At 33.4% G+C, this 24,140-nt stretch overlaps 1 protein-coding gene and 1 pseudogene across 8 annotated transcripts in view; one reads left to right on the forward strand and one right to left on the reverse strand.

Annotated features, from left to right (window-relative positions):
- Positions 1 to 22,910, forward strand: part of ECT2 (epithelial cell transforming 2) — a 60,141-nt gene extending 37,231 nt beyond the window's left edge. For 4 of the 8 annotated variants that reach the window (XM_081829686.1, XM_081829691.1, XM_081829692.1 and 1 more), the window contains 8 exons: positions 2,081 to 2,159; positions 2,538 to 2,657; positions 5,834 to 5,972; positions 7,510 to 7,664; positions 17,287 to 17,394; positions 18,506 to 18,652; positions 20,070 to 20,337; positions 21,557 to 22,910. In XM_081829686.1, the coding sequence (XP_081685812.1) occupies positions 2,081 to 2,159; positions 2,538 to 2,657; positions 5,834 to 5,972; positions 7,510 to 7,664; positions 17,287 to 17,394; positions 18,506 to 18,652; positions 20,070 to 20,219 (898 nt within the window). In that variant the 3' untranslated portion in view covers positions 20,220 to 20,337; positions 21,557 to 22,910. The remainder of the gene's footprint in view (positions 1 to 2,080; positions 2,160 to 2,537; positions 2,658 to 5,833; positions 5,973 to 7,509; positions 7,665 to 17,286; positions 17,395 to 18,505; positions 18,653 to 20,069; positions 20,338 to 21,556) is intronic. The other 4 variants (XM_006733597.3, XM_006733599.3, XM_031028509.2 and 1 more) reach the window with 2 other exon arrangements.
- Positions 7,882 to 11,478, reverse strand: LOC102746869 (phosphatidylinositol N-acetylglucosaminyltransferase subunit P pseudogene; annotated as a pseudogene).
- Positions 22,911 to 24,140: the final 1,230 nt, after the last annotated feature.

A 24,140-nucleotide genomic window follows, 5' to 3' on the forward strand; every position in this document is an offset into this window, starting at 1 on the left:
CTTGGGGAGAATTGGTACTAATTCTTTAGGTGTTTGGTAGAATTCATCAGTGAAGTCATTTGGGTTTTAAAAATTACTAATTGAATTTATTGTTAGGGATCTATTAAGACTTTTTATTTCTTCTTGAGTCAGTTTCTATAGTTTGTGTCTTTGTAGGAATTTGTCCATTACATCTAAGCTATCTAATTTGTTGGCATGTAGTTGTCCATAGTGTTCTCATAATCCCTTTTATTTCTGTAAGATTGGTAGTGATGTCCCATCTTTTATTCCTGATTTTAGTAATTTGTGTCTTCTTTTTTTTTCTTGGCCAGCCTAGCTAAAGGAGTGTCAATATTGTCAATCTTTCCAAAGAGCCAAATAATTTTGTTGAATTTTCTGTTATTTTTTGTATTCTCTCTTTCAGTAATTTCTATTCTATGATTTCTTTCTTTCTGCTTGCTTTAGATTTACTTTTTCTCCCCCTGGTGTCTTAAATCAATAATCTTAAATCAGTAACTCACATGTTTAGGTTATTGATTTGAAATTGTTTTTTATTATATGTGCATTTATAGCTAAAAATTTATAGATACTGCTTTAGTTGTATACTATAAATTTTGTATGTTGTGTTTTTTTTTTCCCTAAGTATTTTCTAATTTCCTTATGATTTCTTCTTGACCCATTGGTAATTTAGGAGTGTGTTGTTTAATTCCCACATACTTGTGAATTTCCAAAGTTTCCTTTTGTTTTTTCTAATTTTACCCCATTGTTGTGGGAGGAGATACTTCGTATTATTTCAATCCTTTCAGAATTTTTGAGGCTTATTTTATGGCCTAACCTGGAAAATGGTCCATATACACTTGAGAAGAATGTGTATTTTATTGTTGTTGGGTAGAGTATTTCTTTCATTTAACTTTCAGCCTATTTATGTCTTTGAATCTAAAGTGTGTCTTTATAGACAGCATTAAGTTGGGCTTGCCTTATTTGTCTCCTGTCTCCTAGGAATTGACTTCCCAGTGTCTTGACAACCCTTCTTTTCTTTTCTTTCCTTTCCTTTTCTTTTTCTTTTTCTTTTTTCTTTTTTCTCTTTTCTTTTTCTTTTTCTTTTTTTTTCTTTCTTCTTCTTTTCTTTTCTTTTTCTTTTTCTTTTTCTCTTTCTTTTTCCCTTTCTTTCTTTCTTTCTTTCTTTCTTTCTTTCTTTCTTTCAGAGAGAGCATCCTGTTCTTGGGGGTGGGTGGGGGGGTAGGGTTGTGGCTGGGGCACAAGGGGAGAGAGAGAATCCCAAACAGACTCCACACCCAGCACAGAGTGGAGCCAGGCTTGATCTCATGACCCTGAGATCATGACCTAAGGCACAATCAAGAGTTGGACGCTTAACTAACTGAGCCACCCAGGTGCCCCAACCCTGTTTCTTTTTTTTTTTTTATAATAAGTTTTTTTTCTTTTTCGAAGATTTTATTTATTTATTTGACAGAGAGAGACACAATGAGAGAGGGAACACAAGCAGAGGGAGTGGGAGAGGGAGAAGCAGGCTTCCCGCTGAGCAGGGAGCCCGATACGGGGCTCGATCCCAGGACCCTGGGATCATGACCTGAGCTGAAGGCAGACACTTAATGACTGAGCCACCCAGGCGCCCCCCAACCCTGTTTCTTTACATCTTGACAGTTTTTTAGTTGTTTCAGGAAGAAGGTGTATCCTTTCCTTCTTCATCTTGTATGGAAGCAGTAGTCTTCGTTTTTGTTTCAATAAAATGATTAGCATATGACTTGGGAATGACCTACATAAAACCTTAAATGAACTTATATTTAGAACTGTTAACCTGAAGTTTGTATCGGTTTACTGTATTTTAGGAAGTATATAGTGAGTATAGTAAAAAAATAATAAGAAAGAAGATAGTAAAACAATTTTCCGAAGGATTCTATGGAATTTTTTTTTAATATAATAGGCTACTTTTAGGAAGTATTTTAACTGATTCAGTTGTCAAAATTAAGATAGACTCACATGGAAGATCTTTTTTTGTGACACGAGATATCTTTGTATGCAGTTTTCATATTTTATTGTTTTAAAAGTTGAAGTTTTAAAACTAAACTTATTAATTTTTCAGCCATATTAATGAAGATAAGAGAAAAACGGAAGCCCAAAAGCAAATTTTTGATGTTGTTTATGAAGTAGATGGATGCCCAGTAAGTATTCATTTTTGATGATTGTCAATTTATTTTCTTTCTTATTATTTAGATTCTATAGTTTTAATATAAACAATCTTGGCAGCATCTTCTTTTTCTTTCTTTCTTTTCTTTTTTTTTTTTTAAAGATTTATTTATTCTGGAGGGTGGGGAGGGGCAGAGGGAGAGGGAGAGAAAGAATCTCAGACAGACTCCCCACTGAGCACAGAGCCCAACACAGGGCTCGATCCCTGATATAATGACCTGAGCCAAAATCAAGAGCCAGATGCTTAAACAATTGAGCCACCCAGGCACCCCGGCACCATTTTCTTTTAAATGATAACTTTTAAATGATTACTACCAAGTGATCTCATTTACTAATATTTTCAATCTATACAGGCTAATCTTTTGTCTTCTCACCGAAGCTTAGTCCAACGAGTTGAAACAGTTTCTCTAGGTGAACACCCCTGTGACAGAGGAGAGCAAGTAACTCTCTTTCTCTTCAATGACTGCCTGGAGGTAAATTTGTACTTAATGTATATAATAACACTGCTGATTTGTGTGACTTGCCTGAATATTTAAAGCCAAGCTTTGACTGAAGTATAATATACAAGTTAAAGTAAACTTAATCACTTTTGAGACCACTTGTTGGTTTAATATTAATAGAATGCTTTTAAGAGAAGGCTTAATACTAAGAAGTATGATAAATTTTCATGACTTAAAATCCAAGTCAAAATGAAAATTTAGTTTATTTTCATGCTAATAAATGCTTAGGTCAAGAATTTTAGGAACTTCCTGTTTCTATGTATGTTTGTTCAAGATCCACAAAATAATCTGAAATTTAAGTAGATTTTTCAAGCAAAGAGGGAGCCAGTATTTTGTTGAAGAGTAGGATAACTTGATTATTTACTACTATGAATTATGATCCCCTGATTTTTGCTTAAAACAGCAGGTTTTAGGGTGAGTGAGTGGTTAGTATATCAGATGGGGTACGATTATAATTTAAAATTCTCATCTACTAAATCATTTCCCCCATACTCTGTGGGCAAATTGAATCATCTTTGTGTGCTTTTCCAACTCTTAATAGTGTATTTTGAAACAACAGTCTAAGGGGAGATATAAAGATGTGTATTTTCCTTTATCTCAGAAAAAAAAAAACCTGTGTATTTTGATAAAACAAATATTAGTCGGAAGACTCTTGACATTTCTGTTATTAGGTAACTTGCTTTTGCTTTCATTGAAGTGATTTGATGGGTTTCCTTTTGCTTTAAAGTCTGTACCTCTTTTATCCTTTTTTTTTTTTTAAAGATTTTATTTATTTATTTGACAGAGAGAGACACAGTGAGAGAGGGAACACAAGCAGGGGAAGTGAGAGAGGGAGAAGCAGGCTTCCCGCGGAGCAGGGAGCCCGATGCGGGGCTCGATCCCAGGACCCCGGGATCATGACCTGAGCCGAAGGCAGACGCTTAACGACTGAGCCACCCAGGCGCCCTCTTTTATCCTTTTCTACTTCTCTTGAAGTGCTGCCCTCATATATATATTATTATTTAAAGTATAAAATACAAGGGAATTTTAGAGAACCAACCATGTGCAGTTACAGGTGTAATAAAATCTCACCAAAACTTGATTTGTGTTAAATGCAGAGTTTTGTTGTAGTGAGGTTAATAAAAAATGGTCTTTTTATTGGTCAGTAATGTCACAAAAGACAATGAAAATACTACACTAATTGAAGCTACCCTGAACTGAAAAAGTCATAAAAAATCATGAGGCAGATAATTTTGAACTACTTGTCACCCCCAAAAGGAGAATTTCAGCCTGCGTTGCTTTGGAGAACAGGGGCTAGGTGAAGTCAATTTCCAGTGGGGTTTTACTGTACGTAGTTGCTCAGTACTTCTATTTATTTGCTTCTCTTAAAAGCCTTTTTTAGGTTTTTCCTCTTGAAGTGCCCAGGTCAACTGACTCCATTGTCTGTACCTCTTTGCTAATCTATTCTGGATTTTATCCTCATAATCCTGAGAGAGTTGTGGCTTACTTTAAATTTTTGATCATACATCTTCAAATTCCATGAAGTTTTCTATAACTGCCTCATTGACTTACCTGCCTCTTTAATTCCTGTCATTGGTTATTTCCCGTAGCTTCTGAGTCCCATTATGTGATACTCCGATTCCGCATTTCTTTTACTTTCTTAAATCCACTGACTTTTTGTTCTAGTTTATCTTAGCTCCCTATCTTAGAATCATATTAACTGAAACTGCTCTGTCGCCAACATTCAGTTTGGACTTTAAGATTTATAATCCTAAACTTTTATTCTTTAGCTTGTTAAAAAAAAAAAAAAATCCTTAGCAAATTTGGAGTGAAGAATATGGTAAAAGTTAGAAACATTTAAAGTGGATAAAATCTATATTGACTTCTCTTAAATTTGACAGTTGATGTTTTACTGAAGCTAAACTAATTGAGGATTTACAGACATATATTCCTTTTTATATTTTATCTGTGTTTTGAGTTTTTACCTTGATGTGCTAGCATTTGTGTCATCAGTATTGGTACTTGTTATTGTTTTTCCTTTTTAAAAATGAACTTTAAAATTTTTTGCTTAGCCAAATTGATTTAAAAGTATATTCATATTTATAGTGGAAATTATTTAAAGAAAGTCTTTATTGCTTATTTTAACTATATTAATGTAAATTAACTTAATATTTGATATGTAACATAGATCTGTATCATATTTCTGCTTCAGTGTGAATATGATATTGACTGCCTTTTGATCTTTTCTGATTAGCCAACACAGGGTAGTGCATTTTTAGCCATACTGTGTCATTCATCATGATGACCAATCTCAATTCATTAAGTAACTTATCCTAAGTCATTTTGTGTTAATGTCTTTCAGTTGATGATTATGACCTCAAAAAAGACATTCTTTTAAAAAGGCATAATAGTACACTAGGCTTTCATGGAAATGAAAATAATAAATTTAAGAACCTTACAAAATTCACAGAATTATAGTACATTATGAATCATAAGGTCCTTTCTGATTTTGCTCCTGTCTTCCCCAGAGTTACTTTACCTATCTTTTCCTCTTACAGGAGTTTGGGGTTTAAGTAAAGTTACATCTTAACACTGTAGCTTGAGTTTATAATTTGTATCATTTGCATAATGTATTGTTTAGTTAGTTCTTTACTCTGCCTCTTTCTGAATGGCATGTAAATATCACGAGAGCCAGAATCATTTCTGTGTTACTTACTTTTTTGTCCTCAATGCCTTGTACAGGATCTGAGATCATTGTGAATTCTGCTCTTAAACTGAAATCAATTACCTTTTGAACCTAAGACTGAGATCTCAGAGCAACTGTTCCCCTTCCTAAGATCAAGGTTTTTTGTTGAAGATTCCTCTGTCCTTCAATGCTATTCCTTGTCAAAGTGCTTCTGAGTTCTTTCACACCTTTGGGACCTTTTCAATAGATCTTGTCCCTTTGTCTGTTTTCCTGACTTTTAGGCTCTTTTCATATATACATCAGCATTTCTGCTACACAATTACATGCATGTATGAATTTGTCACATGGTAACTCTGCTTCTTATCACATAGTAATTCTGGAATGACTAATAGTCAAATGAATCACATGTAGATTTATGTGATTCATATCATTTTTAAGCATTTGGTCTTTAATTGTTTTCATTCATATTTTTTTCTGTAATCAGATAGCAAGAAAACGACACAAGGTTATTGGCACTTTTAGGAGTCCTCCTGGCCATACCCGACCCCCAGCTTCTCTTAAGCATATTCATCTAATGCCTCTTTCTCAGATAAAGAAGGTACTGGACATAAGAGAAACAGAAGGTATGCTCACTGGATAAACTTGGCTAAATGAAAATAGTTTACATTCATTGTAAGTTTGATTCACTCCCTTTTGTTTTTTTTTAAACTGGTAAATTATCTTTTTATTTTTATTTATTTTTAAAGATTTATTTATTTGAGAGAGAGCATGTGCGCACACATGAGCAGGGGGAGGGGCAGAGGGAGAGGGAGAGAGACAATCTCAAGCAGACTCCCCACTGAGCATGGAGCCTGACACGGGGCTTGATCTCACAACTCTGAGATCATGACCTTAGCTGAAATCAAGAGTTGGACGCTTAACCAACTGAGCCACCCAGGTACCCCTAAACTGGTAAATTATCTTTAAATACAGTTGGTTAGTTTGGTAAAGTAATTTTTCTTATATTTCTATCCCAACTCTTCTCTAGGAACCTACTTGATATCTTACTTTTCTCAATGAAAATAACTATCTCAACTTGTGGGATATCTTCATCCCTTAAGGGACAAAGAGCTTTTAAATGGTTATATGTCAAGACAGTGCAGTAACCTAGCCTCTTACCCTTACAAAACTTACTTTTATTCCTTCAGAATCCAAAAGAAATCAGTCTGTTACCTGTGCTCTGCATCTTATTCCTTCCCTGTTGGCAATGGCTGGATTGCTAGGAATATGTTTAGGATATGACCAGGAAAGAAGTACATGAATAAATGTACCTAAAGTAACTATGGTAGAATTAACATGGGACAAATGTTTATTAAGGAGAGTTTACTCAACCTTGATAGTGTTACGGAGGGTTCTCTGAAGGCCTGCAATTACCAAAAGTTTATACCTACCAAAACCAGTATCATCTGTTAATTGGCATGTGTGTGCATGGCCATATTTTAGATGTTAGACATAATGTTTTTACGGTGTAAGCTGGTTCCATTACTGATCCTACCGTCTAATGATGGAAGACTTTGAGTTTATGAGAAACAAAGAAAACTTGAACAGCAGCTTTTATTGCTGTCTTTATTTGGTTGTCAGATTCTGGATTTATTAAGGCTTACAATAGTGCATTTATTTAAATCATCTCCATATTTTTGGATTGGAATTATAGATTATAATTACTGTTTAAAATAGGTTCTGTTTTAGCAGTTTGGTCCAAAAACATTTTTTAACAGTTTTGATATTTGGATATTTTATTTCTTTGCACTTGATTTAAGTTATCAAACTAATCTTATAATAACATTTTAATTTAAAACTTAAATTCTGGAATTCTAAGAAATGATATAATCTAATTCAAAAAAACTGTCTCATAGAAAATATTAGATTTCCTAGAAAATACTACTTAATGTCAGTAAATTATCTTTGTTGGTTTCTCACATGGTACTTACTATTATAATTCTTTCCAGTGTTTCAATGTAATATGTGATGTTCTTTGTTCAGTTAAAAATAGACGGATGGGAAGGATGGAGAAGAGATAATTTTATTGGAATTTTGTTGCTCTGAGGAAACTAAACTTGAGTAAATCTATCATTTTCCAAGAAGTAACACTTAATGTTTATACTTATTCTGGAACCCTAGATTGCCATAATGCTTTTGCCTTGCTTGTGAGGCCACCAACAGAGCGGGCAAATGTGCTGCTCAGTTTCCAGATGACATCAGAGGAACTTCCAAAAGAAAACTGGCTGAAGATGCTATGTCGACATGTAGCCAATACCATTTGTAAAGCAGACGCTGTAAGTTCTTAAACGACTATTATAATGAAAGTTTTAACTTCATTGCAGTGCATTCAGACTAACCCTATACATTTCTAATGACTTGGTAATTATGAATGTAGGAGAGTTTTAGTTTTATGTGAATTGAGGAAAACTGGTTTAAAAAATTGTTTTGGAAAAGATTTTTTAAAGTATAGACCCACAAGACATTTTGAGTCCCTAGCTTACAGATAGGTCCTCAAAGCCTAATAGCTCCTGTGCCTTTCTGACTGAGTGAGGCTTTGGGGACTTGTTCTAGTACCCCGTGATTTTTATTGGTGCTCTTTGACCTGGCTATTTGTAAAATAGAGGGAATCTTGTTCTTTTGTTCTTTTATCTTGTTGAAAGCAATAGGTGAGTTGTAGCAAGTTGTTTTTTCTGTCAGGCCTGTTGCCAATCCAGTTTTCTCAGCCCAACCTCTGAAAATCAAATACCATTATGAATATATAATTATCTTATACAGCTTAAAGTGCGGATACATGAGAAAATCAAATTACTGAAGTTAAATGACTCACAGAAATCAGATAGCCTGTAGTAGATCTTGGATGAAATCTAGATCCCTTAAGAAATAATTTGATTTCTTCATTATATGTGGGAGAGACATGTGATAGACAGGTATAGACCCTTTCATCTTTATACAAATGACATAGAGGAGAATGTATTGATAAACGACCCTTTTCAGTACAGTAGTACTCTAATGGAGATTGCCTTGGACATTCCTGTTGGACTAAAATGTTTATTTATCATAGTTAAGGTCTGACCTTGAAGGCTATTAAGGTATAATTATAATGGTTTATAGAGTAGGTAATATTTGATTAAAACCTCCTACCTAAATGTTGAGAACAATTAACAGACCCTCCCCCTTTTTTTAAATAAGCAGGAGATTTCAATTTCTTTTTTTCAGTAAATGACATGACAGGGAAAACCAAAGAATAAAATCCTGAGATTGACTAATTTGTCCTAATTGTCATTAATAGAACATTTCATCCAGCATGATTTGTTTTTGTTTTTTTAATTTCTGTGGGTCAACAATATGTTGTTATAAATAAAGGATTTTTCCACAAAAAGGTTCACAGAAGCCTAGTGCATACAACAGTGCTGGCTAGAAAAATGATGAAGACAGCTTTTGTTATAAAGCTTACAAAAGTGTTCATTGTTAGGAGGAATTTTTTTTCCACAGGTCTAAGTATGCATATATAAAATGGATCCTTGTAGTATAGTGACTGCCTGTTGTAGAAATTACTCCTACATTTATTATGTCAGACTACATGGCTTATGAAGTCCTTTACAAATTTATAACCATAATACTGAAGTGCTGTTCATGGAAAATTTTCCTTAAAATACAATCTATTGAATTACTAGCCACAGGATGGCTAATAATTCTAGAACTAAAATATAAACAGCTAATGGAAATATTTCATATGGTAGCCACAAGATGGCAGCAAACATTTAACTATGTCCTGATTTATACTTAAACCACAAAATTCTTTGAAGTTGTGAAATTTTGTTACTAAGAAATATTTTGTAAATTGAGATATTCTCACTGACTTCAGTTGAGCTCTTTCCCACATTTAAAATACTACACATAGTAAATTTTAAAAAGCCCTGAGTTGATGTCTTACCATTTGATAACATTTGCCTTGATAACAAGAAGAGTATTTCTAAATACACACACACACACACACACACACAATGTAACAAATAAAAATTTCTTGATTCTTTCAATCAGTAGTTTTTGTCCTTCTGTTACACATTTTGGGTTCCCTAAACAATTGGAGCTTACAACTGTTTTATTCTATACTGTTTCATTCTTCATGCCCATTTATAAATGACTTAAGAATTTTTAAGCTGAAATAAAACCTAATCTAATCTCATTATTTTACATGTGAAATTAAGGCCAAGAACATAAAGCTTACATTAGAATCCAGGTATTCTGATTCCTGGTTAAACCCTTTTGTATATCTTTTCTCCCCATGGATACAGTGTCCCATATTCTGTTAATTTCGAATTTAAAGATTAGAGTTTTAATCTGTTGAGAGCTTTATCTCTCAGAATACTTAGGTTTATATTTTTGGTCTCTTGCCAGTATGTAACCTTTAAATGTATGGTCCATACTCTTAAAGTTCATATATTGTCTAAGGTCCGATAGTAACTTTCTGATGCCATTGCAGATTTCTAATCTCAAATATCAAAAGTATAATTTATTAACAGGTGGATTTAAGCAATGTTATTCTTTCACTCCCCCTACTTGGAATAGTTTAGAGGAAGTAACTTGATAATTAAATGCCCAGTGCTACAGTTCAGGTCTTTTACTACTAATTCTTCATATTTCTTTTAAAAATCAAGTTTTTATACCTTAGTCAAATCACTGTTGGCTATTTTAGAGTAGCCATATTCATTCTTAGAGATTCTAGTTACAAGTTTAAAAACTAACTACATGAAGAATAGACTGAAAGTAGAACATATATGAGAAGAGTTAGTGCTTCTGAGCTGAAGATATTTATAATGGAGTTAATATGATTTGTACTTAATTATTTTGCTGGTTATTAGTCATCCATAATAAGTTGTTAATATAAATATCTGTTATTGGTACTACTTTAATTTGGCCAAAGCAGAAGCTCTGAGCTATAAATATGATTATAGAGCTTGAGGAAATCACTGAGGCGTAAGCTAAGGGTGGGGGGCACCATGATACTAGTTATTTTTTCTTTAGCATCTGCATTTGAGGACTAGTGGGAGAGGAGAGCTTAGGGAAAAAAGGGTCTGATAACTCACATGTGGGTAGGCTCATTAGCTTAAGATGTCAGAAATGCTGGAAGATTTCTTTTGAATTAACACCCATGAATAAATCTGTAGCTGAGATTCAGTTTCTCCTGAAATTAATATTATGTCTCGCAGTGGGAGAAATCGATTATTACTACTTTCTAATCTTAAACCCTGCAGCTCTGTCTTTAGAACTAGTCTTAGGTACATGTGGATTTGGGGCTTATTGAAGAACTCCTTCCCTTTCTAGTCTTTAATCCTTGAGAAATGTTGACTAAATCATGAAATGTTTTTAGAATTATATTAGTATGTTATTAAAAATGAGTTTTAGTTCTGATATATATTTTTTATTTTATTTTGGAAATATAGAGGAATGAAGTAAGGTTTTTTTTGGAAGGACTTGCTTTTACTGGTACTTATTTTTTAAAAAGTCTGGTATATGGTAATGCAGTATTTTATTCTATTAATAACTAATATTTGAGAACATTTATAATATTAATTGAACTTAATCTAAGTTCACCTTTTTTTTACATTTCAGTATTGGATATTATAAAAGATAGTAAAAATAATTATGGTCAAAATTATTTCATCAAAAACTTTAAATGCTTGGTGTTAGTCTTCATACAATTTACCTTTTGACATAAAGTTCTTTGGCTGCAAAAAAGAACATTTGGTTTACTTCACTAATAGGAATATCTCTTAAGGTTGGGCTGGCATCTTCTTGATATTTCTTCTGCTGTTGATTTTTAGCATAGTTGTCTATGATTGTATAAATGGAGTTGAGTGGAGAGGTACTCATCAGGTTTATTCCAAATAAGAGTACATAACCGATTACTGTAGTAATGAGGAGGTAGACAGGCAGTGCAACTGCCCAGTATTTTTGAGGCCAATAGGTTAAGCCTAAGGAGTTTAGCCAAGATTCAGGAATAAAAGCCCACACAAGAGATAGTATGAAGCCAAATTGAGAGCTTAAGAAAAGAACAAAGCCATAAATCGCTCTTTCTGGCAATGGTGATGGTGAATATCCCACCATTTCCCTGTGGCTTTAGACAGTCTCAGCATCCAGTCCCCTGCGGAAGTGCATGTCAAGGAAGCCTCAGCGGGGGCGAGAGAGGAAAACCTTGGGGAAAGACCAGGTCACGCCAGGACCCCCAGAGTAAGGTTTTTCAATATTTGGAAGAGAGAATGGGAAGTGTTAATAAGACAAGAAGACTAGTAGAAAAAACCTTGGAATAATGAAGAGAAGTTTCTCTTACTTTACATTTTTGTCTCTGATTTGCCCTATTTTCCTTCCTCTGTGTAGAGAGAACTAAAGGAAGTACTTCATCTTTACATCTTAGCAAACAGCTATATTGTCTTCTCAGCCACTAGAACCACCTAGTTGCTTACTTTTTCAGTCATTCTGCACCCAGAGCTTCTAGAAATGTAAAAGACCTCATATATATCTACCGTAACCAAATTAGAAGTAATTTATTTGTTCATTGAGAGAAAACAGGAAGCCATCTGCTCTCTTTTCAGCTCATAGGTTGTTATTATATGCTTAATAATAGTTAAGATAGCAATAGAAAAGTATCTCTTTTATTAGCAACTGCTTAGGGATTTAATTTTATATTCATATTATGAGTTTTACTCTCTAAATAGAAAAATAATATTTGTACATAAGAAAAAATCAAATAGAGAAAAGTATACTCCAGTAATATGCACCTGTCCCACTAGTCTTTTTTTTAGCAGTGCAACTTTTGATACTTTATCTTTCCAGAAAAAAAGAGTGTAGACACATGGATTTCTGGTTAGATGTATTCCTAGGTAATTTTCTCTCTGTAATTCCATTTATAAATGAGATATTTTAACTAAGTTGTTTTCTAATTGTTTTGTATGTAGGTTAATCTTTGATATGTATGTTAGTTTTGTAACCAGTCACTTTTGTTAATTCTCTTATAGCTTCTAATTGTGTCCTGCCTAATTCTATTGGATCTTTCAGTGTTTAATTTTTTTTTAAGATTTATTTATTTATTTGAGAGAGAGAGAGAGTGTGCACATGAGCAGGAGGGGCAGAGGGAGAGGGAGAGACAATCTCAAGCAGACTCCATGCTGAGGGCAGAGCCCAATGCGGGGCTCAATCTCACAACCATGAGATCACAAACCTGAGCTGAAACCAAGAGTCCGACGCTTAACTGACTGCACCAACCAGGCACCCCTTCAGTGTTTCATTTTTTAAAAATGTCTTGGGTTGATCAATTTAGAGTGAGCATTGATGAATTACTTTGTACTTTGAAAACAAAACATCGTGAAGGAAAAGATATTTGTGTCAAAACATCCTTTTTCTGAATTTGCTTCTGTATCTAGGAACATAAAATACTTCTATCAAATAGGTTTTTAATATATATATTTGTTGATTGAATGAAAGCAAATTTGAAGTGAAATCAAATGAAACTAAAATTGAAAATGAAATGAGAACAAAATCAAATTCATAAAACTAAAGTTACAGCTGTGCTTAGTTTATGGTGTCATATGTATAGCAATGTAGGAAATGTGATTCCTCTATTATAAGATGTAGGAGATGTTAATGCAGAACCTTGCAGGTGTATGTGAATGGGGATAAGGGAGACTCAGGGATAGGCAGAGCTTGAATCACAGTCCTAACTACTTTGTTTCTCATAGATTGTCAAGAGATGTTAACTATTCAGTTATTTCCAGTGATTGTCTAGATAATTAACAAAAACCAATTGAAAAGTATTAGAACTTGTAACAGCTTAGTTTAGCCAAATAAAAAATAAATACGTGCATATTAATAGTTTTTCTTTCTTTCTTTTTTTTTAAAAACTTATTTATTTTAGAGAGAGAGCGCATGAGAGAGCATGGTGGGGGGGGGGGAGGGCACGAGCAAAGGAGAGAGAGTCCTAAGCAGATTCCCCGCTGAGCATGGAGCCCAACATGGGGCTTGATTTCATGACCCTGAGATCACGACCTGAGCCAAAACCAAGAGTTGGAGGCTTAACCAACTGCACAATCTAGGTGCCCCTCAGTAGTTTTTCTCTATGCTGGCAGTAACCAACTAGAAAGTATAGGAAAGGAAGACACCTCTTTCCAATAAAGGTATAAATTTAGGAAATTTTAGTATAAATCTGGGAATAGCCTTGTAAGAAATAAATGAAAGTTTTCTATTTTAAGAAAACTATATAATACTTTACAAAGAAATCTATGATGTTCCTAAATGAGAATGCGGAGTAGCATGAAGATGTCAATTCATTGTAGTTCTTATAAAATCCTACAGGAAATTTTGGATTTTGACAGAATGATTCCAAAGATAATTTTTAAAGAAAAAGCAACAATAAAAAAGTAAAGAACAGTACTTCTTTTATGAGATATTACATTGTATTTTTAAAGTTACAATGATCAGAACACTACTGCACAATGAAAAGAATAAATGTTGGGTGCCTGGGTGGCTCAGTTGGTTAAGCGACTGCCTTCAGCTCAGGTCATGATCCTGGAGTCCCGGGATCGAGTCCCGCATTGGTGGGGAGTCTGCTTCTCCCTCTGACCCTCCACCCTCTCATGCTCTCTGTCTCTCATTCTCTCTCTCTCAAATAAATAAATAAATAAAATTAAAAAAAAAAACAGATGTTCTTGAAATAAGACTTTATTGTATGATAAATATAGTACTTTAACAATTTAATAAGATTGTTAACGTATGGTGCTACGATAGTTGGTTAAATACATAGGAAAAATTAGATGTATATCCTAACCTTATATCCATATAAGTTTATAGGTAGATTTGCGAGTTAAAAGTGAAACCATTTCAAAAACCTGTAAGAAAATGTAGGTGTAGGTGGTGAATGTTGAATCCGTTATTTTTTTTTTTTTGATGTTGAGTTTTAGGCATTCTCTATATATTCTGGATATTAATGCTTTCTCAGATATATCAGATAAATGATTTATATTTTCTCCCATTCTGTGGATTGCTACCTATTTTATTGATAGTGTCTTTTGCACAACATTTAACCAATTTTTGTGACATCTAGTTTTCCTGTTTTTCTTTTGTTGCCTCTGCCTCTGGTGTTATATCTAAGATAGCACTGTTAAATCTAGTGTCTTGAGGCTTTCAGCCTATGTTTTCTTTGTCTTCTAAGAGTTGTATAGTTTTTAGCTCTTATATTTAGATCTTTGATCCATTTTGAGTTAATTTTTGTGTGTGCTGTAAGGTAAGGATCCAACTTTATTCTTTTGCCTGTGGATATCTAGTTTTCTTAGCACCATTTGTTGAAAAGACTGTCCTCCTTTTCCTATTGAATAGTCTTGATGCCCTTGTCAAATCATTTGACCATATTATATGAGGCTTTATTTCTAGGCTCTCTATTCTGTTTCATTCCATTTCTATTCTGTATCTTATGCCAATACATTACCATTTTGATTATAGTAGTAGGTGTTTTTTTTTTTTTTTTTAAGAATCATTTATTTTAGAGAGAGAGAGAGTGTGTGAGGGGGTGGGAAGAGGGGCAGAGGGAGAGGGAGAGAGAGACTCTCCAGCAGCCTCCCCGCTGAGGGAGGAGCCCGACGGGGGGCTCAATCCTATGACCCCAAGATCATGACCTGAGCTGAAATCAAAAGTCAGATGCTCAACCAACTGAGCCACCCAGGTGCCCCTTAGTAGTAGGTTTTTAAACCAAGAAGTTTGAGACTTCCAACTTTGTACTTTTTTCCAGGATTGTCTTGGCTATTTGGAGTCACTTGTGATTCCATATGAATTTTGGAATGAATTTTTTTTTTCTTTGCAAAAAAGTCACTGGGATTTTGATAAGGATTTCATTGAATCTGTAGATTGCTTTGGGTACTATTGACGTGTTAATATTAAATCTTCCAATTCATGAACACAGGATGTTTTTCCATTTATTCATGTATTTTTTAATTCCTTTCAGCAACAACATTTTGTAGTTTACAGTGTATGTCTTTCATCTCTTTAAGTTTATTCCTAAGTATTTTATTTTTTTGATGTTATGATGTTTATTTCTTAATGAGAAGAAAGCAGAGGCACTTTGTGTTAAAAAATAATGAAATAATAAAATTAATTCTCATATAATCAGACTTTTATCATCTGCTCATTAATAGTAATTCCTTTGAGTATCTAACGATAATGGAAAAAAGCCATAATACACAGCTAATTGAAAAATGATATAAAACTGAATAGAACACTCTAATTTTGTTAAAATAAAACATTTATGCATATAAAAATATATGTAAGAAATACGTTTAAATGTAAATAGCAAGTGGCCAGGACATTTGTGGGTAATTTTTCTTTCAAATTTTCTATAATGGAAGTGTGTGTGTGTGTGTTTTGTTTTTGTTTTTGTTTTTTGACTCAGGAAAAAAATTATAACATTTTAAAAAGTTACTGATGATTACAAGTACTATTACCTGATTAAGATTAGGTAAGTGACTAAATCTTTCAGCAAGTGGACGAAGTGGAAAGAGAGGGTCTGGAGCAGGCAGGACAGACTTGCTTGTTTTAAGCAGCTTTGGCAAAACCAAGCCTGTCTATGTGGATGTCAATGGCAGAGAGCCAAAGCAAGCATTTATAATTGTAGAATATAATATTTAAGACTATTTGTTTGCAAGGGGGTTTAACGTTTTATTTCAAAGGACTACTGTGCATTATCTTGTTTCATGACTCCTGTGGGTTAAGTATACAGATATTTTCTACATTTTGCATATGAGAACATTTTCAGAAAAACCAATATTCACAAGGTTGTATAAATTCTCTCTAGCCACAGAATGACAGTGGTGGAGAATAGTCTTAATAGTGCTAGACTAGTGGGGAAACTTACTGATTCATGACCTAGATCTATAAATTTTGAATTGCAGATTGGTTATAGGAGTATGCAAAGACATTTTGTCTCACTTGCTTTTTTCAAAAAGCCCAAATGTAATTTGAGTAAGTGATATTTTGGATTACTTGGAGATTAGTTGTCTCATTTAAGGTTAATTTTGATCAGTGGTTCTTGGCCTATCTGAAATCTTTGACTCCTTTTAGAATGTAACATAAACTATGAGCCTACTCCTCAGAAAACTGTCCTTTGCATTTATGCACACACACAATTTTGCACATGATTTCAGGGAGGTTGCTTACCTCTTATTTCTATCCATTGCCACTCCTAGGAGCTCTTGATCATAGGATCAGAACCTCCAATTTAGAATCCATTTCGATGTTGGTAGAGGAAGAAAGAAAAAAGGAAAAAGTCTAAGTTTAATTTGAGATTATCTCAAGGAAATTGTTTATTGGTTTTGGTTTTATAGCAGACTTTATACTTAAGCATTATGTCCACTAAGGTTCTAACTTGTTGGTTTTAGGGTTGTTAAAAAGATTTTATATTGAGTTCTTTTTTCAGTTGCTTTGGTGTCCATAGTCCTTGCAATGAATTTTTCATTTAGTGAATGCTAATTTTTTTTGCCATCCTTAAATTAGTATATTTCAGAGTTGAAATTATGTCAAGCATATAAAAAACCTGAGTAGCTTCATTTGTATATACTCCCATGTGCTTATTAGAGCTTTGATTTTAGAAACAGTTGTGTATTTTTATTTTGTTTTACTTAGTTATTTTTTTTTATTTTTTTAAAGATTTTATTTATTTATTTATTTATTTGAGAGAGAGAGAGAGAAACAGCATGAGAGGGGAGAGGGTCAGAGGGAGAAGCAGGCTCCGCGCTGAGCCGGGAGCCCGATGTGGGACTCGATCCCAGGACCCTGGGATCATGACCTAAGCCGAAGGCAGTTGCTTAGCCAACTGAGCCACCCAGGCACCCTTATTTATTTAAAAATAATAAAAAAGTATTATTTTTTCAACAGGAGAATCTTATTTACAGTGCTGATCCAGAATCCTTTGAAGTAAATACTAAAGATATGGACAGTACGTTGAGTAGAGCATCTAGAGCAATAAAAAAGACTTCAAAAAAGGTGAGTCTTAGCTTATTATTTAACATATCTCCAAAATGTATTTTTCAGAGTATATTAAAATATTATTGCTATAAACACCAGTATAAGGATAGTTTAACACCGCTGTTTTCTTTGTTCTAGGAAATAGCCCATAGAGATAATAGTTTTAGTTTAGCAAATCCTTTCACACAGTAATTATAACAACTTGTTATCCCTCCCATTCTTGTTATAGTGATGCTTCTATGCCCCATGCTTCACTAGAAATGTACTGGTGGTGATTTAGATGTAGATATATGTACATTAATCTTAAATATTGCCTCAGATATTTTTCAGCAAAGGGCACTGACAGAATTGGGAGACCTGGGATCTATTCCTGACCATAAATATGTTTCAGTCTTCTAATGATGAAGATCACTTCCCTTACTTTATCAGAGTTGAGGACTATGTAAGAATGTTGGTAATGGGGCTATTTATTTATTCATTTAAATGGAGCATGGAGCCCAACATGGGGCTTGAACTCACGACCCTGAGATTAAGACCTGAGGCAAAATCAAGATTCAGATCTTAACCGACTAAGCCATCCAGGTGCCCATATAATGGGGCTTCTTAAAAGTAGAACTAGAATTTTAATAGTTTGAGCAAAATTTGCAGCCATCATCTATAATTTTTTGTTGTTTGCTTTGCTTTTGAGGGGAGGCCTTCTACTTTAACCATCTTTGTATCTTCCAGCATTTAATGTGTATGATGTATACTAGATAAACATGTTGAATGATTCAAATGAGCTCTTTCACTTTTTTAATAAATAAATTGAGGTTCAAGTGGCCTTGGATTAAAGATTTCACAACTAAATTTTAGCAGAATCCAATAAAAACCCAGGTTTCTAATCTCCCAGGCCAGGTTTTTTCCTCCTGCTTTCTTTCTCCCTTTGGGCTGTAGTGCTTTATGATTGCAGGATGGAATAGTCTATCTACAATGTACTACTTCATCTTCTCATTGTTTTGTCCAAAGAAATTCTAATTCTGACATATACTATTTGTAGGAGAACTTCATGTATATTTGGCATTGTTTACGTTCTTATCAGTTGTATTAGATTTATGTATGCTTAATTAATTGGGACTCTTTTTAACTCTAGGTTACAAGAGCATTCTCTTTCTCAAAAACTCCAAAAAGAGCTCTGCGAAGGGCCCTTATGACATCCCAAAGCTCAGTGGAGGGAAGAAGTCCTTCCAGCAATGACAAGCATGTGATGAGTCGTCTGTCTAGCACATCATCATTAGCAGTAAGTGACTTTGATCTAATGGGCTAAATGACTTACTCACATTTATGGAGTTGGTATGGAATTTGTTAACTTTTTGAAGATGAAAGTCTTAATAACTCTCTTTTTTAATCTCTAAACTTTTAGCCTCTTTATTGGGTAAAGGTAACTGAGAAAAACTTCACTTAATGAACTAGAGACATACTTAGTGTATAGTTTGATGTGAAATTTTATTGAGATTGAGATACATTCAAAAATCTAAGAAAAGAAACATGTAAATAATGATGGTTCTGTTTATGGAGATTGGCTCTAATAATATAGCTGAGATAGAGGTTTTTTGTTTTGTTTTGTTTTTTTAAACTATTTCTGTGATGAGTAGAATATAACCTCTGAAGCTGAAGGATGATATGGATTCTGAATTCATATGTGTATATTTTTAAATATTTCCTGAATAATTCAAATTTCTAGTGATACCAGAATTATTAGATAATTAATATTAGGGATATTTCTAACATTTATTACTGTCTCTAAGTATGTGAGTGATGCATCTGTTCTTTGTAAAATTATTATTGATCTAACCTACTAAGGTTAAGAAAAGCAAGTGACTGTTACTTCTTAGTTGTGTGTCCTTCAGCAAGTTTCTTATTCTCTTCTTATCCTCATTTTTACAGCTGAGGAAAAAAGAGGTTAATAGTACTTAACCATATAGTGTTACTATAAGGACTAAACACACACACACACACACAGTGTGATTATCTAATGAGAGGCAGTTTGAATAGTGGTTAAGAGCATGAACTCTGGAACTCACATGTTCAAATCCTGGCTCTGCTATTTGCTAGCTGTATGACTTTTGGGAAGTTATTAAAGATCTCTCTGTTTCAATTTCAGTATCAGTAAGATGAATTTAAAGTAGTAGTTGTAAGGATTAAATAAGTTAATATATGCAAAATGCTTTGAACAGTTCCTAGTGAGTGGCCTGGTTACCTTTTATTATATAAAATTTATAGATAAGGTACTTAATACTCAATAACTCTTATTTTTTTAAAAGCCAGTTAAGTCTAAGTCTTAACTCAGAGACTTAGAGTTGAATCTATGAGTATATTTATACAAATTTTGGAGGAAGGTTAACCTTCCAATGGGAGGGAAGTTGAGCTTGATAATATAAATATATGCCAAGAAATTTGATAAATGAAAATGAATTAAGATGGACAAAATGCAGTTAGGTCAAAGTACTGTCCCTTTTTTATATCCTGCATCTATATAGCTATGTAACTATTATAAGCATTGCTTTTCAAATGAATGTAATTTGATTTTACAGAAAATATTTAGAAAATTATTTATGGTTTTGTCACTTTTATGTAGATAATATAAATAAGAAGTACCTAAAATATCTTTAAGACATTCATGTCCTCTTCTCAATTGCTTATTTCCGTTCTAACAGATTGTCCATTCTGTTTCCACAAGCAATATAATTGGATTTACTAAGCATGTTTATGTACAGCGCTCAAACTCTACTGGTGGGCGCTCTCAAAACTCCTGGTTTCGATCTATCCGCATTCTGCCTCACGAGCTAGTTTTTCAGAGATACTAGAAGGAACTATTGATTTTTCAAATTTCAAAAAAAGTCCTATCCAAGTCATCTTTGACATTTGTGAAGAATTAGGAGATATGCCAACCAGTAATGGAAACAAGCCTCGTGAAAGTTTAATGTGAGCTTATTAGCTATTTGAAATTTGTATTTGTGAAAAAAGAAAGCATTCTTTCTTCACTGAATCGTTACTAGGTGGGTGGGGACTTTTAAATTCAAAACTTTATAACTGCTTTGAATTCACAACAATTTAGGCTTAATAGAGTTTCCTTGTGTATTGACACATAAAAATATTTTTTACTAGGTAATTTATTCTTAAGTCCAGAAAAATTCAATCCCATTAGAAATGTTCCTGTTTATGAAAATGATCATTTTAAAGAATAGTAATAATTTTGATGTAAAGTAGATTTTTATTCCAAATCAGATTCTTAATCTTAGATTTATGGCATTTATATAAAATTCATGCTTTTTAATATGGCAAATCATAAACGTTTTACTTGAAGAAAATGTAAGCTTTTATACTATCTACTTAAATCATCTTTGTTATCACCTGAATGGTAATACTTTACCAACCTAGCTCTTTAAATACTACATTTTACTACCTTGTTGATGAGAACTTAGAGCCAGCTACCTTGTTGGCTCTAAGTTTAGTTACAGTTAGACATTCATGTATGTTAAAATAAAGCAGTAACTTTCTTTATAATTCATTTTGATTTACATCTGCTCTTCAGTTTTTGGTGTTCTTGTGCATGTTCCTTTGTTATTATTGAAAATTCTGGTGATATTTAACTTTGACCTCTGAAACAATAAATTTAGATAGCTTAGTAACTTAATAATCTCTTATCAGAATTGCTGCTATTTTGCTATGGATTGTACACATAACACAGAAACTCTCTAGGAATGTATGACCTTTAATTTTAGAGAATTTTTTTTCGTGAAGTAATTTTACTCCTCTTAATTTTGCTTTATGATTAAGAAACCACTAGAGTTTGTCTTTTTACCTCAAAAACTTACTAATTTATAATTTTTTTAAAGAACCTGAAAGTCTTTAATATCACACAGAAATACCCTATTAGCAGTAAACCAGTTGAGTTAATATGTAGTTAACTAGTCTGTCCATTTGTTTTTTTGTTTTCAGAATGCTAAAATAGTTTTAATTATGTTTTCTTCCTATCCCCTTCCCCTAATTTAAATTCTTTTATTTAAAGAGTTTAGAATTTTCAGATGTTTTAAAATTAATTGTTGTGTTAATTTGTAAAATAATATGCATGATGCTAAACTATTTTAAAATTTTTGAAAAGAAAAATTTAAATATAAAAGTATTTGTCTTATCTTTACAGGGTATCCCATCTCCCTCCCTTGTCAGCTTGCCTTCCTTCTTTGAAAGAAGAAGTCATACTTTAAGCAGATCTACAACTCATTTGATATGAAACTTAAAAAATCTTAATTTATAGCAACTTATAAACACTTCATATTCAAATAAGAAACTGACTTAAATGGTACTTGTCATTAGCACTCGGTGAAAGCTGGAAAGAATATAGGTAACACTAAAACTATGTCATTTGATTTTCTTCTTGAAAGAGTAAGGTTAACCTCTTAGATATTTGAGTTAATTCATGTAAAAAATTATATTGATTTTGATGTAATTTTTCTCTTTGCTCAAATCCTTCATTCGAAGACCAATAATTTAAGTTATTCATGGTATTAGTAGCTTTGCAACTTGATAATAGTAAATAAATTTTATTGGTGGATGCCAAATACTGCTGTGAATCTCTCTGTATAGTGTCCATGAATGAATTTTTGGAAATGCCTATTTGTGTATCTCAATTTGTGAAGAAATTAAGTGATATCACAGAATGTACTAGATAAAACCCCTGCACAGATTTCTGGTTAGTAGTGGGGACTTGTTTCACATGTGCTGTTTGAAGTAGTTATTTAGCTGCTCCTGTTGCAATTTATTTTATTCTCAAATGTTGTCAAGATCTAGAGTGTGGATTTTAAAAGATTTGCCCTTATTAACAAGAATAATAGTTAAAGGAGATGGTTCCAAAATATTTTTGCAGATTGAGATAAGAACAAAGATTAAAAAATAATGTGTATTTTGACAAACATGGTATTGGTGTATACTTGTAACTTTTTCAGGGGCCATATATTTTGGGTGATTTTAGCCACTAGCAAATCTTCATTTAGTTTGATAGTGTGAGGAATTTTATTTTGAAGGGTAAGACCATGGGGAAATTGTGGTATAGACTGTTACACTCTTTATGAAATACTTCTAAAATTGGCATCAGTTTTACTAATCTGCTGTAAAATACATAGATATGTGTATGGTCTACCTTTTATTTTGGTCCCATAATTAAATGTAAAATCAAAATACATTTATTTGCTATTGTAAAATATCTTTCAAACCCTGATGTTAATTTTCACAATAGGTTTTTTTTATAGTCAGTGATACAAAATAATCAAGTTTCTATGAACAAATGAATTTTTATTTCCTATCTGTGTAGGGAGTACTGCAAACATTTAACTGTCATTTAACAATTTTCAGTCATCTGCTTTAATACTTTAACTGACTATATAGATTTTTTCTATGCCACATATTTGCCATTTTTAAATAGTAAATCACTCTTTATTGATATATTTTAAAAGCAGTTGTATTAGTAAGAACTTTGTAAATAAATACTTAAAACTCAAGTATATTTTGTTTCATGTTTTTTGTTGTTTTTAAAGATTTATTTTTTTTTTAAAGATTTTATTTATTTATTTGACAGAGAAAGACACAGCGAGAGAGGGAACACAAACGGGGAGTGGGAGAGGGAGAAGCAGGCTTCCCGCCGAGCAGGGAGCCCGATGCGAGGCTCGATCCCAGGACTCTGGGATCATGACCTGAGCCGAAGGCAGAAACTTAACAACTGAGCCACCCAGGCGGCCCTAAAGATTTATTTCTTTATTTTAGAGAGAGAGAGATAGTGGGGAGGGAAGGGAGGGAGAGGGAGAATGAGAATCTCAAGTAGACTCCCTGCTGAGCATGGAGCCCAATGCAGGGCTCAGTTCCATGACCCTGAGATCATGACCTGAGCTGAAATCAAGAGTTGGACATGCTACCACCTGAGCCACCCAGGCACGCGTGTTTCATGTTTTAAGCAATTCCTTTACACAGATTTTCATAGGTCAGTATGAATGTTTGAATCAACTTCTCTCATATATTTGCTTGCCTATATATCTGCTTGTTCCTTTCTCCATTAATATTTTTAAGCATTATGTATACTGAGCTATATGTAGGACAGCAATTTTTAAAAAAATTTTATTTATTTGAGAGAGGGAGAGCATGAGCAGGGGTTGGGGGGGCCATAGGAAGAGGGAGAAACAGACTCCCCGCTGAGCATGGAGCTTGATGTGGGGCTTGATCCCAGGGCCCTGAGATCATGACCCGAGCTGAAGTCAGACACTTAATGGACTGAGCCACCCAGGCGCTCCAGGACAGAAGCTTTTAATCTGGAATCTTTTGCAGGATGGAAGTAGTGAATCCTATGATAGTTTACATAAAATTTTGTGTTTAGTGCATGTATGCATTTTTCTGGCAGAGATTACACAGCTTTTATCATTTTATTGGAGATGGAGCTTTGATTCCCTCCAAAAGTATGGTGTTTCTAGGGAGAGGAAATGACCTGAGATAAGGCATGAAGTTGGAAATGTATTTGATGAACACTGACAAAATATTAGCAGGTAGTTAATTTTAACTTTAAAGGGTATCCTCTAGTTTTTCTCAGTAGTGATACCTGCTCTAAGATCTAGTATTTTTGGTATATCACCATTAACAAATTAAAAAGTTTGTTTATATTCTTTACCTGTTAAGATGCTTTATCATGTATGGATATTATATAAAATTAACCTTCTCTATTGAGAAAATGTTTTATTCATTGA

Source organism: Leptonychotes weddellii, chromosome 1 (assembly GCF_054177405.1).
Source record: "Leptonychotes weddellii isolate Sample4059 chromosome 1, ASM5417740v2, whole genome shotgun sequence".
In the NCBI taxonomy this organism is placed as follows: Eukaryota; Metazoa; Chordata; class Mammalia; order Carnivora; family Phocidae; genus Leptonychotes; species Leptonychotes weddellii.